Genomic DNA, 19,034 nt, shown 5'->3' with positions numbered 1-19,034 from the left:
TATCACCTGCTGGGAATACAGCTTGTGAATGGCATCCAATACTGCCTCCCTGTCTGAGGGAGACGTCGGTAAAGCAGACTTTAGAAAACGGCGAGGGGGAGACGTCTCGAATTCCAATTTGTACCCCTGAGATACCACTTGAAGGATCCAGGGGTCCACTTGCGTGTGGGCCCACTGCGCACTGAACTTCTTGAGACGGGCCCCCACCGTGTCTGCTTGTAAAGCCCCAGCGTCATGCTGAGGACTTTGCGGAGGCGGGAGAGGGCTTTTGTTCCTGGGAACTGGCTGTTTGTTGCAGCCTTTTTCCTCTCCCTCTGCCACGGGCATAAATGAGGCGCCCCGTGGCAGAGGGAGGCGCCTTTTGCCCGCTTGCCCTTATGGGGCCGAAAGGACTGCGCCTGATAATACGGCAGGTTGAGAAGCTACCTGGGGTAAAAATGTGGATTTTCCAGCAGTTGCCGTGGCTACCAGGTCTGATAGACCTACCCCAAATAACTCCTCCCCCTTATAAGGCAATACTTCCATGTGCCTTTTAGAATCCGCATCACCTGACCACTGCCGCGTCCATAAACCTCTTCTAGCAGAAATGGACAGCGCGCTAACTCTTGATGCCAGTCGGCAAATATCCCTCTGTGCATCACGCATATATAGAAATGCATCCTTCAAATGCTCTATAGTCAGTAATATACTGTCCCTATCTAGGGTATCAATATTTTCAGTCAGGGAATCCGACCACGCCAGGCCCGCACTGCACATCCAGGCTGAGGCGATTGCTGGTCGCAGTATAACACCCTTGTGAGAGTATATACATTTTAGGATATTCTCCAGCTTTCTATCGGCAGGTTCCTTTAGGGCGGCCGTATCAGGAGAGGGTAGTGCTACCTGTTTTGACAAACGTGTGAGCGCTTTATCCACCCTAGGGGGTGTTTCCCAACGTGCCCTATCCTCTGGCGGGAAAGGGTACGATGCCAATAACCTTTTAGGAATTATCAGTTTTTTATCGGGGGAAACCCACGCCTCATCACACACTTCATTTAATTCCTCGGATACAGGAAAAACTACAGGCAGTTTTTTCTCACCAAACATAATACCCTTTTTAGTGGTACTTGTATTATCAGAGATATGCAATACATTTTTAATTGCTTTAATCATGTAGTGGAAGTCACGTTTGTCTCATCATCGTCGACACTGGAGTCAGTATCCGTGTCTGTGTCTGCCATTTGAGGTAACGGGCGTTTTAAAGCCCCTGATGGCGTTTGAGACCCTTGGACAGGCACAAGCTGAGTAGCCGGCTGTCTCATGTCGTCAACTGTCTGTCGTAACGAGCTGACACTGTCACGCAATTCCTTCCATAAGCTCATCCACTCAGGTGTCGACTCCCCAGGGGGTGACAACTGTATAATAGGCAATTGCTCCGCCTCCATCTCATTTTCCTCCTCAAACATGTCGACACAATCGTACCGACACACCGCACACACACAGGGAATGCTCTGATAGAGGACAGGACCCCACTAGCCCTTTGGGGAGACAGAGGGAGAGTATGCCAGCACACACCAGAGCGCTATATATAAACAGGAATACCACTATAAAATGTGCTTTTCCTTTCAAAACTGCGCCAAATTAGTGCCCCCCCTCTCTTTTTTACCCTTTTCTGTAGTGCAGGACTGCAGGGGAGAGTCAGGGAGACGTCCTTCCAGCGGAGCTGTGATGGAAAATGGCGCCTGTGTGCTGAGGAGATAGGCTCCGCCCCCTTCTCGGCGGCCTTTTCTCCCGCTTTTTTGTAAGTTCTGGCAGGGGTTAAAATACATCCATATAGCCCTGGGGGTTATATGTGGTGTATTTATGCCAGCCAAGGTGTTTTACATTGCTGCTCAGGGCGCCCCCCCCTAGCGCCCTGCACCCTCAGTGACCGGAGTGTGAAGTGTGCCTGAGTAACAATGGCGCACAGCTGCAGTGCTGTGCGCTACCTTGTTGAAGACTGATGTCTTCTGCCGCCGATTTTTCCGGACCTCTTCTTGCTTCTGGCTCTGTAAGGGGGCCGGCGGCGCGGCTCTGGGACCGAGCTCCGAGGCTGGGCCTGTGTTCGGTCCTTCTGGAGCTAATGGTGTCCAGTAGCCTAAGAAGCCCAATCCACTCTGCACTTCAGGTGAGTTCGCTTCTTCTCCCCTTAGTCCCTCGATGCAGTGTGCCTGTTGCCAGCAGGTCTCACTGAAAATAACAAACCTAAAACTAAAACTTTCACTAAGAAGCTCAGGAGAGCCCCTAGTGTGCACCCTTCTCGGCCGGGCACAAAAATCTAACTGAGGCTTGGAGGAGGGTCATAGGGGGAGGAGCCAGTGCACACCAGGTAGTCCTAAAGCTTTTACTTTTGTGCCCAGTCTCCTGCGGAGCCGCTATTCCCCATGGTCCTAACGGAGTTCCCAGCATCCACTAGGACGTCAGAGAAAATAATGTTTACACAAACATTCTAGGATGAAAGCGAAACAGTGTTTCCCAATGTAGGGCAATATGTAATAGCCTGCGAGTTGCAGGCTGTTCGGGAATTTCTGCTAGTCTGCCTGTATTTTTAAAGCGGCAATCATTTTTGCCTTGTAAATTATTGTCTCTTTAAAAATATGGGCAGCTAGCAGAAATTCCTGAACAGCCTGGCCTGCACCTTGCACATATTGCTTGTAATGTCTCAATAAACACACTTTAGGAATTTGATTTTTTTTTCCATTTGGGAAAGCACTGAGTTAGGAATTTCTACGGTTATACCACAATAATGGGGGTGCCCTGACTATGAGCTGTTGATCTAGGCGAGTGTGCAGGTTTCATTCCTGTTAACAAAAAACAATGACCAAAAAGATAATCCGATATCATTAACAAATAAATAATTTAGCCACATAACACTTTTTTTTCTTTAATAAAGATATAAAAGGAATATTCCTGTATGTAGCAGAATGTTAAAGCAGGCCTGTAACCAGGTGGGTATGGTTCGTTTTATCGACAGTATCTAGGTCGACAATGTTTAGGTCGACCACTATAGGTCGACAGTCACTAGGTCGACATGGATGGAAGGTCGACAGGGTTTCTAGGTCGACATGTGCTAGGTCGACAGGTCTAAAGGTCGACATGAGGATTTTTTTTTTTTTTTTTGGTGTCGTTTTCTTCGTAAAGTGACCGGGATCCCAAATTAGTGCACCGCGTCCCCTCGCATGGCTCGCTTCGCTCGCCATGCTTCGGGCATGGTACCTTCGCTCCGCTACCGCTTCGCTCGGCACACTTTACCGTTCCAATCGTAGTCCACGTGGATCGTTAAGTATGGAAAAAAAAAATGTGAAAAACTCATGTCGACCTTTAGACCTGTCGACCTAGCACATGTCGACCTAGAAACCCTGTTGACCTTCCATCCATGTCGACCTAGTGACTGTCGACCTATAGTGGTCGACCTAAACATTGTCGACCTAGACACTGTCGATCTTCAGACCGGATCCCAACCAGGTTACCTAGTGTTACTTTTTCCCCTGTATTACATTAGTTCCCAGGACTGTGCAGGGAATATACACTAGACTGAGAAAAGACCGTTTCACCATCAGAGTGACCTAGAGATGGACAATTCTTTAACTGTATGTAAAAGTAGACTGGATGTCTTTCTTACAAGGAAAATATCTATAGCTATAAGCAGGAGACATGATATAGAGAATTCAAATGAGAATGATTTATGGGGACAGGAATGATAAAAATATCCTATTAACTAGCATGCACGTCTTACTGCCTACCTGCTCCTGTTTGTGTTGAGTCATATGTGATTTGAGCTGGAAATAGCTATTGAACTTGCTGTTGCAGAATTGGCAGTGATAGGAACTGTCAATCATGACCCCCTGCTTAGCCTCAGACCCATCACATGAACCACTTTGCGCGGTGTCTATGTCCTGAGAAGAGGAATCTTCAGGTGAAACCTGGCTGGATACTGCAAAATATACACGTAACAGCATGATGTTAGGGTTCCTCTCCAATGAGGGAACTGTTCCACATTCTGCTGGCAACAAAAAGTGCCTATTGCACAGATATTCAACATATTTTACCTCCGTTCTCAACAGCATCTTCTTCTGGCTGTGAGGGGTTGTGCGTTCCCACCTGTAAGGTCATGGATCCTTGCGAGTTGGTGGTATTTGGGGCTCTTGGCCATACCTTGTGCGTCTGCATGTGTTTTTTGACATTGGACTTCTGTGCAAATGCACGACCACATACAATGCACTGAAAAGGCTTCTCTCCGGTATGGCTGCAACACAGAATGGGTGGGAATCTAAAGCCATTCACATATTGTAACTTTTAGCTGCAATACACTTGAAATGTGTGAAGAAGAGCCAACTTCCCTGCCAGTCACTATCTGACCAGCTATGTGCTCAATCTGAGAGGGAATCGTTCATTGGTGTTTGTCTTGTAATGATGACATGATTGGTTACTGAGATATGTAGAAGCATACTGTATAGGACACCACATAGAGCAGAGATTCACACTATTCCGAGTTGATCGCTCGCTAGCAGTTTTTAGCAGCCTCGCAAACGCATAGTCGCCGCCCACGGGGAAGTGTATTATCGCTTTGCAGGAGTGAGAACGCCTGTGCAGCAGAGCGCCTGCAAACACATTTTGTGCAAAACAAGACCAGCCCTGTAGTTACTTATTCTGTGCAATGATTGCTGCGACGAGTGACACGGTAATGACGTCAGATACCCGCCCAGCAAACGCCCAGCCACGCCTGCGTTTTTCCAAACACTCCCAGAAAACGGTCAGTTGACACCCATAAACACCCTCTTTCTGTCAATCTCCTTGCGTTCGGCTGTGCGATTGGAATCGTCGCTAGAACCAGTGCAAAACCACAATGGACTTCGTACCCATACGACGCGCATGCGCATTGCGGTGCATACGCATGCGCAGATTAGCCATTTTTTTCACTGATCGCTACACAGCGGACAACGGCAGCTAGTGATCAACTCGGAATGACCCCCTATGTGTACAGCAACACTCCTTTAATACAGAAACCATAAACACTTAAGTGTTTCAGGGCCTGATTCAAAGTCGGATGCTAATGCTGCCGCTACGGTGATCCCATACGCAGTTAGAGTGCTACAATATGTAAATGCTTGTTCGTGAGCTGGAATGTGCAAAACGTTAAGCGCCCACTTTACTTAACTGACCACAGAGCAGATCTGCCGGCTGGCCTGTGCACTCTTCCATCAAGGAAACGTCGGTCCAACATCAGCTGCTCCAGTAAGACCTTGGTCGAGCAGCTTCAACTGTGTAAATTTCAGTAAGTATGGCCACTGTGGCAGCGGTACTGCGAGAAAAACTCTGCCGCATGCACATGCACGCCCATGACACTCCTACCACACAGCCTCTTTTTGCATTTAACTTTGGTTACCTCCCAGTCTACACCCAGATTCGCAAGTGGTCTTCTCATATCATTGCGATTTGTTCCTCAAATCCACGCAATATCGCAGACGCAGCTCACACGTGTACAGTAAGGGTTTCTAAGGATATTGCCGCATGCGCAGTAGAAAAAAAATTGTGATTATGTCCCAACTCTGAATCTGGCCCTCGGGTTCATTGTTGCTTATCACTATGGATGATAAAGATGTGGATGTAGTTTTACGGTGTCAACAGCAAAACCCAATCCTATATCAGCATTTGTGATGCATTGTGTTTCACATACTCTGTACTTACCTACTGTAGGTGTGTCATGTTCAGAAAGTTTTTGGGTGACTCACTGAGCAAGTCTGTCATATGACATTCAAACAGAGAGGGTTACAGATGTGTCCACATTCTGTACACCTATACTCAAATCACTACAAATAGCCCTGTTTGCTGCGTCAAAACACTTATCGTAAGTACCTAGTACACTATGGGGGTAATTCAGACCTGATCGCTAGGCTGCGTTTTTGTACAGCGGGTAATCATGTCTAAACTGCGCATGCACCGCAATGCGCAGGCGCGTCGCACAGGTACAAAGCAGATCACCGCTCAGCGATGGATTTGTGCGAAGGATCCATTCGCACGGGCATTCACAAGGAGATTGACAGTAAGAAGGCGTTTGTGGGTGGCAGAACAAGAAAGAACGGCTGCGCTGTATGTCAGGAGGTGATGAGGAAAGAGCCGGCATGAAGAATATGTTATATTTATTAAATAATAAAATGAGCAATAAGACAAGACATATATAGACCAATAGATATAAATATAGTGATCACACCTTGATAAGCTTGTGAAGAACCCCGCCTCTTCACACACCTTGCTCAGGTGTTACATCAGGTGTACTTGTGCTGATCAAGTTGGATCTCCGTCTGGCTGCCAAATTACTGAGAGCGACCGCTGAACGATACGCCGCCACAGTCAGCTATTTCACAAAGGTGACCATTCATCTCCTCCCGCTGCACAGTGGATGTGGGCACTGCAGGACTGACGGCAGGGGACGCCCGGCTTTCGACCAGCCCACCGGAGAGGTAACACCGTCTGCACGCTATACCTGATGATTACGAGTACTCCGCTATTTGGAACTGTATGTGCTGCATTTTATTTATTTCCAGCCTAGCTACGGCTGGCAATCTGCGGAAAACTGACTTTTTATAATTATACCGTCCATTGCATTTTTAATTGCCATATACAACAGGAGACGTTCCATATCCTGAGATTATCAAGGTGTGATCACTACATTTATATCTATTGGTCTATATATGTCTTGTCTTATTGCTCATTTTATTATTTAATAAATATAACATTCTATACGCCGGCTCTCTTTCCTCACCACCTCCTGACATACAGCGCAGCCGTTCTTTCTTGTTCTGTTGTTCGTTTGCTCACTCCACATAGTAATACCGGAAAGCGCAGTATTTCAGGAGTTGTCCTTTATCAGGAATTTTAAAATCTATATTGGCTTTGTTTTTGATGCGCTGTTTTAGCAGCTGAGTGTTGTTGTGTTCTGTTTGTGGGTGGCAACTGACTGTTTTCAGGGAGCGGTTGGAAAAAAGCAGGCATGTTCAAGCGTTTGCAGGGAGGGTTCTTGACGTCAATTCCGATCCCGGACAGGATGAAGTATTCGCAGCGACTGAGTAAGTCCTGGGCTACTCAGAGACTGCACAAAATCTGTTTGTACAGTTCTGCTACACATACGTACACACACTTGCACAACTAGAATACACTCCCCCTGTGGGCGGCGACTGTCTGATCGCAGCAGTACCAAAATCGCTTGCTAGCAAACAGGTCTGAATTACCACAATATATAAACAAACAGATGCATAATTGAGAAAAAAAAAGTAGCATAATGAAGGGAAAAGTAACAAATCTGAGGGAAAAAGTAACAAAACTGAGGGAAAAAGCACACAATCTAGAATAAAATGGTAAAAAAATAAATAAATAAAAATCAGTCAAATGCAAGTGACCAGCAACAAGAATTGCTGTGATTAATCTGCAACTATATACCTTTGCTATATAAATACAAATTTTAAATTCCTACTACACTGCAAAATTGAGGAACAGGTAACTAAAGAAAGAAAATGTGTAAAACACAAAAGACTTGTCCGATACAAGTGACCTGCACCATGAACCATTATGCTTTATCCGAGGCTTTCTACTAATTCTTCTGCAAAAAAAAAACAACTAAATCTAAGTAGCTAGTATGCAAACTAATGGTGGGTACCAGTGCTTAAAGTGGTCCTAGAGAGGCTTATGCCCCCAGTAGTTATGCCCCCAGTTGGTGTGCTCCCGTAGTTATATCCCCAGTAGATGTGCCCTCTGTAGTTATGCCCGCTGTAGACATACCCCCATTAGGTTTGCCCCCAGTATGTTTGCCGCCCAGAAGATATACCCCCAGTTCCCCCCTCTAGTAGACCTGCTTACACACAGGCGCTGCGTCCGTCTGGCGCCCGCTCCTCGCAGCTATGGGAGAGACGTCATGATGTCTCTCCCACAGCGCACAGCCGCACACACTGCCTGAGCCGGAGCTCAGGAGCAAGCTCCGGCTTCCGGCTGCGCTTAGGGGAAAAGAGCCGGCGCCCGCTGCTAACACAGTCTCAGCGGGCGCCCGGCATTTTCCTAGGTTAGGTGAGCCGGAACGCAATGGAACTGTCGGAACGCAGTTCCGCCCCGTTCGGGCTCACTTTAACCTCTGGTGGGTACACATTATACGATACACGCCATGAGCAACATAGCATAGTGTTTCCCCTCCCAGGCCGCCGACTATGCGATATCGCACAGTGACATCATGCAGCAGCCGGCCCGAACATGTAGCATCTGACAATATAGTCAGATTGAGCTGCATGTACAGCTGACAGCGGGGATAGTTAACGACCCCCGGAAGTGCGCATCAGGCATTGCTGGTAGCATACACACTGGACAATATTGTAAACAATATTGCTCAGGAGGGTAAAATTTAGCAATATTGTTTACCTCATTAGACACAAAATTGAGAAAAAAGTAACAATATTAAGGAAAAAGGGCAGCATACTGCTTTCGCACCATGGGGGTCATTCCGAACCGTTCGCTCGCTGCGTTTTAACGCAGCACAGCGAACGGGTCCCTGCTGTGCATGCGCCGGCATGCGCAGGCGCATGCCGGAAGGGTGAAGGCCGTAGCAGGACAGCGATCGCCTCTGCCTGATTGACAGGCAGAGGCAATCGATGGGCAGGAGAGGGCGAAACGGCCGCCGTTTCGTAGGCGCGGTCCGGCTAAAGCTGCGCTGGCCGGGACCTACTCCTGAAGTGCAAAGGCATCGCCGCTGTGCGATGCCTGTGCACTTCTGGGGGGTGGGGGTGGCACTGACATGCGGGGCGGGCTAGCCCTGTGCAGGGCGTCCCCCCACATGTCAGGGAACATGATCGTAGCTGTGCTAAATTTAGCACAGCTGCGATCAACTCGGAATGAGCCCCCAAGGGCCTTATTCAGGTTTGTTAGCAAAGCAAAAAAGCAAGCAACTGGGCAAAACCATGCTGCACTAAAAGTGGGCAGATGTAACACGTGCAGAGAGCGTTAGATTTGGGTGGGGTGTGTTCAAACTGAAATCTAAATTGCAGTGTAAAAATAAAGCAGACAGTATTATCCATCCACAGAAACAATATAACCCACCCAAATCTAAAGCTCTCTGCACATGTTACATCTGCCCCACCTGCAGTGCAGCATGATTTTGCCCCGTTGCTTGCTTTTTTGCTTTGCTAACAAACCTAAATAACCCCCCAAGTGTCTCACATCATATGGCAGAAAAAAGATAGAAAGAGGAGATATGTGTACTATATAAGGTGTTATGGGAACACATAGTTAGTTCACCTGGCCATAAATCGGAATGGAACCTACTGAGCGGAGCTGATGAAGTGCATGGGAGGAATATTTTACCTCCTAATGTGCTGCTGGAGATCAAAGTTCTTCCCAAAGGCTTTATCACAGAAACTACACTTCAGCTTGGGGGATTTCAGTTTTCCTGCATAAAAACAAACAGATACAATGTGGCGCATACTGATATTTTTAAATGTTCAGTTCTGACATAATAAATAATAATAATTGTTGTCAATTGGGGTCCATCATAAAAACGTGTATGACTTTTAAAGTTTAGCTGTCACATCCATTCATTGGAAGTAGCCATTTTGTAGGCAGAACAAATAATTGAGACTGCATTCACTAGAAACTAGTGACATTTCTGAGGCAAAAAAATAGGAATTTAATACCTACAGGTAATTCCTTTTCTCGTAGTCCATAGTGGATACTGGGGAATAGTAATTTACCATGGGGTATAGATCGGGTCCACTGGAGCCTGGCACTTTAAGAAATTAATAGTGTGTGCTGGCTCCTCCCCTCTATGCCCCTCCTAGCAGACTCAGTCTAGGAAACTGTGCCCGTAGAGACGGACATACTTTGAGAGAAGGATATAAACACATAGGGGGTAATTCTGAGTTGATCGTAGCAGCAAGTTTGTTAGCAATTGGGCAAAACCATGTGCACTGCAGGGGGAGCAGATATAACATTTGCAGAGAGAGTTAGATATGGGTGGGTTATTTTGTTTCTGTGCAGGGTAAATACTGGCTGCTTTATTTTTATACTGCAAGTTAAATTTCAGTTTGAATACACCCCATCCAAATCTAACTCTCTCTGCACATGTTATATCTGTCCCCCCTGCAGAGCACATGGTTTTGCCCAACTGCTAACAAATTTGCTGCTGCAATCAACTCAGAATTAGGTCCCTAAAGCGGTGAGGTAACGAACCAACACACAATAATAACCAAACGAAAGGAGAGTCAGACTTCCTGTGGCGAGCAGTCCTTTTGATGTAAATTCCCAAAGCCCTCACGACATCCAGGGACTTTGGAGCAACGGAAATGTGGTGGTTAACACTGGTTAACACTGGAACCACAATAGGTTGATTTACATGAGAGGTCGAAACCACTTTCAGCAAAAACTGTGGGCGAGTTCTGAGCTCCGCCCTATACTATCCTCATGAAAAATCAAGTATGGACTCTTACAGGACAAGGCCCCTAATTCCGACAACCGTCGAGCAGAAGCCAATGCCAGTAACATAATAGTTTTCCATGTTAGGTATTTTAAGTTTACCCTATGTAAGGGTTCAAACCAATCTGACTGGAGAAAGGTCAAGACCACATAGAGGTCCCACGGAGCTGTGGGAGGAACAAAGGGAGGTTGAATGTGCAAAACCCCCTTAAGAAAGGTCTGTACTTCAGGAAGTACCGCCAGTTGTTTCTGGAAGAAGATAGAGAGAGACGAAATCTGAACCTTGATGGAGCCTAAATGTAGGCCCTTATCCACGCCTGCTTGCAGGAACAGTAGAAAACGGCCCAGACGAAATTCCACCGGTGAATATTATCGATCCTCACACCACAAGACACATTACTTCCAAATACAGTGATAATGGTTGAAAGTGACCACCTGTCGGTCCTGGATCATAGTGGAAACCACTTTGGATGGAAGACCCTTTCTGGTTAAAAACTACCTCTCAACGTCAAGGCCGTCAAGCGTAGCCGCTGTAAGTCTGGATAGACGAATGGTCCTTGTTGAAGAAGATCCTTGAGAAGCGTCAGAGGCAAGGGTTCCTCCAGCGACAGAGTCAGGAGGTCCGCATACCAGGCCCGTTGAGGCCAATCTGGGGCAATAAGAATTGCCTGAACTCTTTCCTTCTTGAGTCTTTTGAGAACTCTTGGGAAGAGAGGAATTGGAGGAAACAGGGAAATGAACTCGTAAGTACATGGCATCGTCAGAGCGTCTACCGCAACCGCCTGCGGGTCCCTCGTTCTGAAGCAGTAATGACGGAGCTTCTTGTTGAGATGAGAAGCCATCAGGTCTATTGTTGAAACATCTGAGGGTGGAGGCCCCATTCCCTCGGAAGGAGGTCGTGCCTGCTTAGGAAGTCCGCTTCCCAATTGTCCACTCCTGGAATGTAAACGGCTGAGATGGCCCTTGCGTTGGCTTCCGCCCAGAGGAGTATTCTTGACACCTCTCGCATTGCGACCCTGTTTCTTGTTCCTCCCTGTCGGTTGATGTACGCTACTGCCATGGCGTTGTCCGACTGACCCTGAATGGCCTGATTCCGAAGGAGGTAGGAGGCCTGTATTAGAGCACTATAAATTGCTCTGAGTTCCAGGATGTCGATTGGAAGAGCAGATTCTTGAAACGACCATGCCCCCCGGAACTACGCTCCTTGAGTCACAGCCGCCCAACCCCGGAAGCTTGCATCCGTTGTCAACAGCGTCCACGACTTGGTGTTGTACTGTTGTCAACAGCGCCCACGACAGGGTGTTGAAACTCCGACCCTCCACCAGATGGGAGATTTGTAGCCACCATAGCAGGGATATCCGTACCTTCGGTGACAGGGTTATATGATGATGCATGTGTAGGTGCGATACCAACCATTTGACCAACAAATCCAGTTGAAACAGTCGTGCATGGAACCTGCCGTACTGGATCGCCTCGTAGGAGGCCACCATCTTGCCTAGCAAATGAATGCAAAGATGAACGGAGACCACGCAAGGTTTCAGCACCAACCGGACCATAGACTGAATAGTCAAAGCCTTGTCCATTGGAAGGTAAACCTTCTGAGACACCCTATCCAGCATCATCCCCAGGAACTGAATTCTCCGAGACAGTTACAAGTGAGACTTCTGGAACTTGAGTATCCATCCGCAATCCGTAATCAAACGAGTAGTCAAGTCAAAACTGTGCAGTAGCTGTTCCCTGGACACCGCCTTTATTAGGAGATCCTCCAGGTTTGGGACTGTATGGACACCCATCATGCGCAATTGTAACATAATTTCCGCCATGACCTTTGTGAATATCCTTGGGGCTGTGGAGAGTTGGAAATGTTGGTCCTGTATCGCGAACCTGAGGAACGGGCCAAATTAGGATATGCAGGTATGCATCCTTGATATCCAGGGACACCAGAAACTCCACCTCTTGCAGATTCGCTATCACTGCTCTTAGAGATTCTATCTTGAATTTGAACACCCGAAGATACGGGTTCAGTGATTTGAGGTTCAAGATTGGTCGTACCGAGCCGTCTGGCTTCGGAACAACAAAGAGACTTGAGTAAAATCCCTTTGTGTGCAGGTGAGGAGGAACTGGAACAGTAACTCCTGTAGAAAGCAGCTTTTGCACTGCCTCCTGTAAGGAATCTCTTGCTACCGGTGAAGCTGGTAAGCCTGACCTGAAGAATCTGAGAGGAGGGAGTTCCTGGAATTCCAGCCGGTATCCTTGGGATATGAGGTCCCTCACCCAAGGATCCCGGCAGGACTCTACCCATATGTGGGCGAAGTGTTGAAGGCGAGCGCCTACCTGAAAGTCGCCTTGCTGCCGGGGCCAACCGCCACGCGGAGTGCTTCGTGGAAGATACGGAGGTCTGGTCCGCAGATCCAGCAGCCGCTGGTTTACGGGACTTACTGCGAGTTCCTCTAGCAGCATTGGAGGCACCTCTGGATTTGCCTCTGAATCTGGCCACCTGAAAGGACTGCAGGGAGGGCCCAGGATAGGAAAGTCTAGCAGGTGGCAGGGCAGACGGCAGATATGTAGATTTACCTGCAGTTGCCTGAGATATCCACTTGTTCAATTCTTGACCAAACAAGGCATCACCTGTAAAAGGAAGGTTCTCAACCCCTTTTTTAGAATCAGCATCTGCTGACCATTGACGCAGCCATAGGGCTCTACGAGCTGATACTGCCATAGCAGTGGTACGGACGATAATGATACTAAGTTTTTTAACAGCCTTGCTCATAAAGTTTGCAGCATCTTGGATGTGTTGTAGTAATGTAACTACCTCTTCCTGAGGTAGTGTAAGCAGCCCCTTCAGAATCTCATCAGACCATTTTACCACGGCTCTAGAAATCCAGCCACACACTATATTAGGGCATTGGGCTATACCTGCTGCAGTGTAAATTGATTTGAGAGTGGTTTCAATCGTGCGATCTACTGGGTCTTTAAGAGAAACCGCCCCAGGTACAAGTAAAACAATCTTACGTGACAGCGTGGACACAGAGGTTTCCACTGTCGGTGTGAGTTCCCAGATTTTCCTATCTTCTGTAGGGAAAGGAAATGAATTTAGCACCTGTTTAGGGGTAATAAATTTCTTGTCAGGATTTATCCATGCTGCCTTAGCCAGGGAATCTAATTCTTTAGAAACCGGGAAAGTTGCAGAGGACTTTGGTTTTACATTAAAAAACAATTCCTCTGTCTGTTCTTCCACCTTATCTGGGATATTGAGCACCTCTCTGATAGCATAAATGAGGGCCTCAACTCCTGGGGACAGGGGATTATCCTTGTCCACCTCTGTACCTCCCTCATCAAACTCTGGTAGTTCAGAATCAGAGTCAGACTGCAATATTTGTGGGAAAGTGAGTTTATGAGAGACCAAAAGGGGGGGCTGAGGAAGAAAACTCTCTGGAGAGCAACAGAATGCACCCGGCTCCTTGGGGACATTTTCTAAACTGAGTCTGCTAGGAGGGGCATAGAGGGGTGGAGCCAACACACACTATTAATTTCTTAAAGTGCCAGGCTCCAGTGGACCCGATCTATAACCCAGTATCCACTAGGATGTTAGAAAAAATAGGATTTTAATACCTACCGGTAAATCCTTTTCTCTTAGTCCGTAGAGGATGCTGGGGATGCTTCAAGAACCATGGGGTATTAGGGGTCATTCCGAGTTGTTCGCTCGTTGCCGATTTTTGCATCTGAGCGATTAAGGCAAAAATGCGCATGGTACGCAGTGCGCATGCGGTAAGTATTTTAGCACAAAACTTAGTAGATTTACTCACGTCCGAACGAAGAATTTTCATCGTTGAAGTGATCGGAGTGTGATTGACAGGAAGTGGGTGTTTCTGGGCGGAAACTGGCCGTTTTCTGGGAGTGTGCGGAAAAACGGAGGCGTGCCAGGAAAAAACGCGGGAGTGGCTGGCCGAACGCAGGGCATGTTTGTGACGTCAAAACAGGAACTAAACGGCCTGAGCTGATTGCAATCTGTGAGTAGGTCTGGAGCTACTCAGAAACTGCTAAGAATTTTCTATTCGCAATTCTGCTAAGCTAAGATACACTCCCAGAGGGCGGCGGCCTAGCGTGTGCAATGCTGCTAAAATCTGCTAACGAGCGAACAACTCAGAATGACCCCCATAGACGGGATCCGCAGGAGACATGGGCACACTATAAGACTTTGAATGGGTGTGAACTGGCTCCTCACTCTATGCCCCTCCTCCAGACTCCAGTTATAGGAACTGTGCCCAGGGAGACGGACATTTTGAGGAAAAGGATTTATTTAATTATTTTAAAACTAAGGTGAGATACATACCAGCTCACACCTCAAACACGCCGTACAACATGGCATTCAACAAAAACGCATGCAACGGCATGACCAACAACAGTCACAGATTGACTGAACTCAACGCAACATGAGCGTAACTATAACCAAACTGCAGATACAGCCCGCACTGGGACGGGCGCCCAGCATCCTCTACAGACTAAGGGAAAAGGATTTACCGGTAGGTATTAAAATCCTTTTTTCTCATACGTCCTAGAGGATGCTGGGGATGCTTCAAGAACCATGGGGTTTATACCAAAGCTATAGAACGGGCGGGAGAGTGCGGATGACTCTGCAGCACTGATTGACCAAACAAGAGGTCCTCCTCAGCCAGGGTATCAAACTTGTAAAACTTTGCAAAGGTGTTTGATCCCGACCAAGTAGCAGCTCGGCAAAGTTGTAACGCCGAGACCCCTCGGGCAGCCGCCCAGGATGAGCCCACCTTTCTGGTAGAATGGGCTTTCATCGATTTCGGTAACGGCAATCCTGCCGTAGAATGAGCCTGCTGAATCGAATTACAAATCCAGCGCGCAATAGTCTGCCTAGAAGCAGGAGCCCCAATCTTGTTGGGAGCCCATAGGACAAACAGAGTCTCTGTTTTCCTAATCTGAGCCGTTCTGGTGACATAGATCTTCAAAGCTCGAGAGACTTCGATTCCGCCAAGGCGTCAGTAGCCACTGGCACCACAATAGACTGGTTCACGTGAAATGATGAAACCACTTTTGGCAGAAATTGCTGACGAGTTCTCAACTCCGCTCTATCAGCATGGAAGATTAAATAGGGGCTTTTGTGAGACAAAGCCGCCAACTCAGACACCCGCCTTGCGGACGCCAAGGCCAACAACATGACTACTTTCCAAGTAAGGAATTTTAACTCAACCTTACGCAAAGGTTCAAACCAATGCGATTGCAAGAACTGCAATGCCACATTAAGATCCCACGGTGCCACAGGAGGCACAAATGGAGGTTGGATGTGCAGCACGCCCTTCACAAAGGTCTGAATTTCTGGAAGGGAGGCCAATTCTTTCTGAAAAAAGATCGGCAAGGCCGAAATATGTACTTTAATGGAGCCTAACTTTAGGCCCGCATCCACACCTGCTTGTAAAAAATGGAGCAAACGCCCCAGTTGAAATTCCTCCGTAGGAGTCTTCTTGGATTCACACCAAGACACATATTTCCTCTAAATACGGTGGTAATGCTTTGCCGTTACTTCTTTCCTAGCCTGAAGAAGAGTAGGAATTACTTCACTAGGAATACCCTTCCGGGCTAGGATTTGGCGTTCAACCGCCATGCCGTCAAACACAGCCGCGGTAAGTCTTGATACACGCACGGCCCCTGTTGTATCAGGTCCTCCCAAAGAGGAAGAGGCCAGGGATCTTCTATGAGCAACTCCTGAAGATCTGGATACCAGGCCCTTTTTGGCCAATTCGGAACAATGGGGGTAATTCCAAGTTGATCGCAGCAGGAACTTTTTTAGCAGTTGGGCAAAACCATGTGCACTGCAGGGGGGACAGATATAGCATGTGCAGAGAGAGATAGATTTGGGTGTAGCGAGTTCAATCTGCAATCTAAATTGAAGTGCAAAAATAAAGCAGCCAGTATTTACCCTGCACAGAAACAAAATAATCCACCCAAATCTAACTCTCTCTGCACATGTTATATGCAGTGCACATGGTTTTGCCCAACTGCTAAAAAATTTCCTGCTGCGATCAACTTGGAATTACCCCCAATGAGTATTGCCTGAACCCTTGTTCTTCTTATAATCTTTATCAACTTTGGAATGAGTGGAAGTGGAGGGAACACATATACCGACGGAAACACCCACAGTGTCACAAGGGCATCCACCGCTATCGCTTGAGGGTCCCTTGACCTGGAACAATATCTCTGAAGTTTCTTGTTGAGGCGGGACGCCATCATGTCTACTTGAGGAATTCCCCAACGACTTGTCACTTCTGCAAAGACCTCTCGATGAAGACCCCACTCTCCTGGATGGAGATCGTGTCTGCTGAGGAAGTTTGCTTCCCAGTTGTCCACTCCTGGAATGAAGACTGCTGACAGAGCGCTGGCATGTCTTTCCGCCCAGCAAAGAATCTTCGTGGTCTCGGCCATCGCCGCTCTGCTCCTTGTTCCGCCCTGGCGGTTTATGTACGCCACTGCTGTTACGTTGTCTGACTGAATCAAGACAGGCAGACCTCGAAGAAGATGTTCTGCTTGCAGAATGCCGTTGTAAATGGCCCTTAATTCCAAAATGTTTATGTGCCGACAAGCTTTCTGGCTTGACCACTTTCCCTAAAATTTCTTCCCTGTGTGACTGCTCCCCAGCCTCGGAGGCTTGCATCTGTGGTCACCAGGATCCAATCCTGTATCCCGAACTTGCGTCCCTCCAGAAGGTGAGAACTGTGCAGCCACCACAGAAGGGAGATTCTGGTCCTGGAAGATAGAATTATTTTCCGGTGCATGTCCAGGTGCATGTCCTCAGCATATGTCTTAACGCGTTTCCCTGGACTAGGTCGTCCAGCTTCTTCAGAAGAAGCTTGATGACCTAGTCCAGGGAAACGCGTTAAGGCATATGCTGAGGAACTTTTGCACGCTCTACCATTTATGATTGATCTGGATAAGGACTTTGTTTTTCCATTGGATTACAAAAACTGCAGCTACCTCCTGTATTGAGTACTTCCAGCAATTTATGGAAACCCCTTCAGTTACCTACGCAGACGAGTGATAACAGCTATCTTCTCATGGAACTGTGGATGAGGTATATCCGGGGTATTACCAGCTGACTGTGCTTCATATTGTTATCTGAGGAGGAGCAGATTTCCATCCATCTAAGTCCGGGATCTTTAAAATAATGGTATAGTTCCTATCAGCAAATCTACTATTTTGACCATCTCAGAGCCATCTAGGATTAACCTATGTTTTCCTCATTTTATATCTATATGTAATTATTGACTATTTAGTCTCTATTACAGTTTTAGAATTGTTTTAATATATACATTATTTTTTCTTTATATAAAAAAACAAAAATAAAGATACTAATTAACTGATCCAATTGTTTTTATCAATACTTTGGACAAACAACTCATAGCGCTGGTACTTTTGTTTTATTTATATATATTCCCTTGGGGTCTGACAAACCCCTTCCAGCAGCTGTGGCTATTTAGTGTGTTTACATATCTGTATTTCCAGAGCCTTTTCCACTGGAAAAAAAACTCTCTGCGATTCTGTATCCAGAATCATACCCAGGAACGACAGCCGTGTCGTCGGAACCAACTGTGATTTTGGCAAATTTAGGAGCCAACCATGTTGTTGCAGAATCGTCAGTGAAAGGGCAACATTTTTCAGCAATTGCTCCTTGGATCTCGCCTTTATGAGGAGATTGTCCAAGTACGGGATAATTGTGATTCCCTGCTTGCGCAGGAGAACCATCATTTCCACCATTACTTTGGTGAAAATCCTCGGAGCCGTGGACAGACCAAACGGCAACGTCTGAAATTGGTAATGACAATCCTGAACAGCAAACCTCAGGTAAGCCTGATGTGGAGAATATATGGAGACGTGTAAGTAGGCATCCTTTATGTCGACCGACACCATAAAATCCCCCTCCTCCAGACTGGAGATCACTGCTCGGAGAGATTCCATCTTGAATTTGAATTTTTTTAGAAAGAAATTGAGGGATTTTAGGTTCAGAATCGGTCTGACTGAGCCATCCGTCTTTGGGACCACAAACAGGCTCGAATAAAAGCCTTCCCCATGTTGTGACGGGGGTACCATGACAATTACTTGATTTTGACACAACTTTAGTATCGCAGCACATACTACTTCCCTTTCTATAAGAGAAGCTGGCAAGGCCGATTTGAAAAATCGGTGAGGGGGCACGTCTTGAAACTCTAATCTGTATCCTTGGGTTACTATTTCTACTATCCAAGGATCCAGGACCGAGTGCACCCAGACCTGACTGAAAGGTCTGAGACGTGCGCCCACCGGTGCGGACTCCCGCAGAGGAGCCCCAGCGTCATGCGGTGGATTTGGTAGAAGCCGGAGAGGACTTCTGCTCTTGGGAACTTGCCACAGCCTGTGACCTTTTTCCCCTTCCTCTTGCAGCAAGGAAGGAGGACCCTCGTCCTTTTTTTTTTTTTTTTTTTTAATTGTTTATTTTAATTTACAGGTTATAGACATTACAGCAATCTCCCCCCACTTGTGGGGTGAGCTGTTCCGTTTAACATTAT

The 19,034-nt window shown here is 47.1% G+C and overlaps 1 protein-coding gene across 2 annotated transcripts in view; it reads right to left on the bottom strand.

Moving 5' to 3' along the window:
• ZNF341 (zinc finger protein 341) overlaps positions 1-19,034 on the bottom strand; it is a 156,039-nt gene that overhangs the window by 70,962 nt on the left and 66,043 nt on the right. For both annotated transcript variants that reach the window (XM_063960219.1, XM_063960220.1), the window contains exons 7-9: positions 9,361-9,445; positions 4,068-4,264; positions 3,762-3,952 (exon numbers count right to left, since the gene is read on the bottom strand). In XM_063960219.1, the coding sequence (XP_063816289.1) occupies positions 3,762-3,952; positions 4,068-4,264; positions 9,361-9,445 (473 nt within the window). The remainder of the gene's footprint in view (positions 1-3,761; positions 3,953-4,067; positions 4,265-9,360; positions 9,446-19,034) is intronic.

This window comes from Pseudophryne corroboree, chromosome 3 (genome assembly GCF_028390025.1).
Source record: "Pseudophryne corroboree isolate aPseCor3 chromosome 3, aPseCor3.hap2, whole genome shotgun sequence".
Classification (NCBI taxonomy): Eukaryota; Metazoa; Chordata; class Amphibia; order Anura; family Myobatrachidae; genus Pseudophryne; species Pseudophryne corroboree.
The sequence above is the reverse complement of the archived record's forward strand: the minus strand, read 5'-3'. Positions and strand labels throughout refer to the sequence as shown.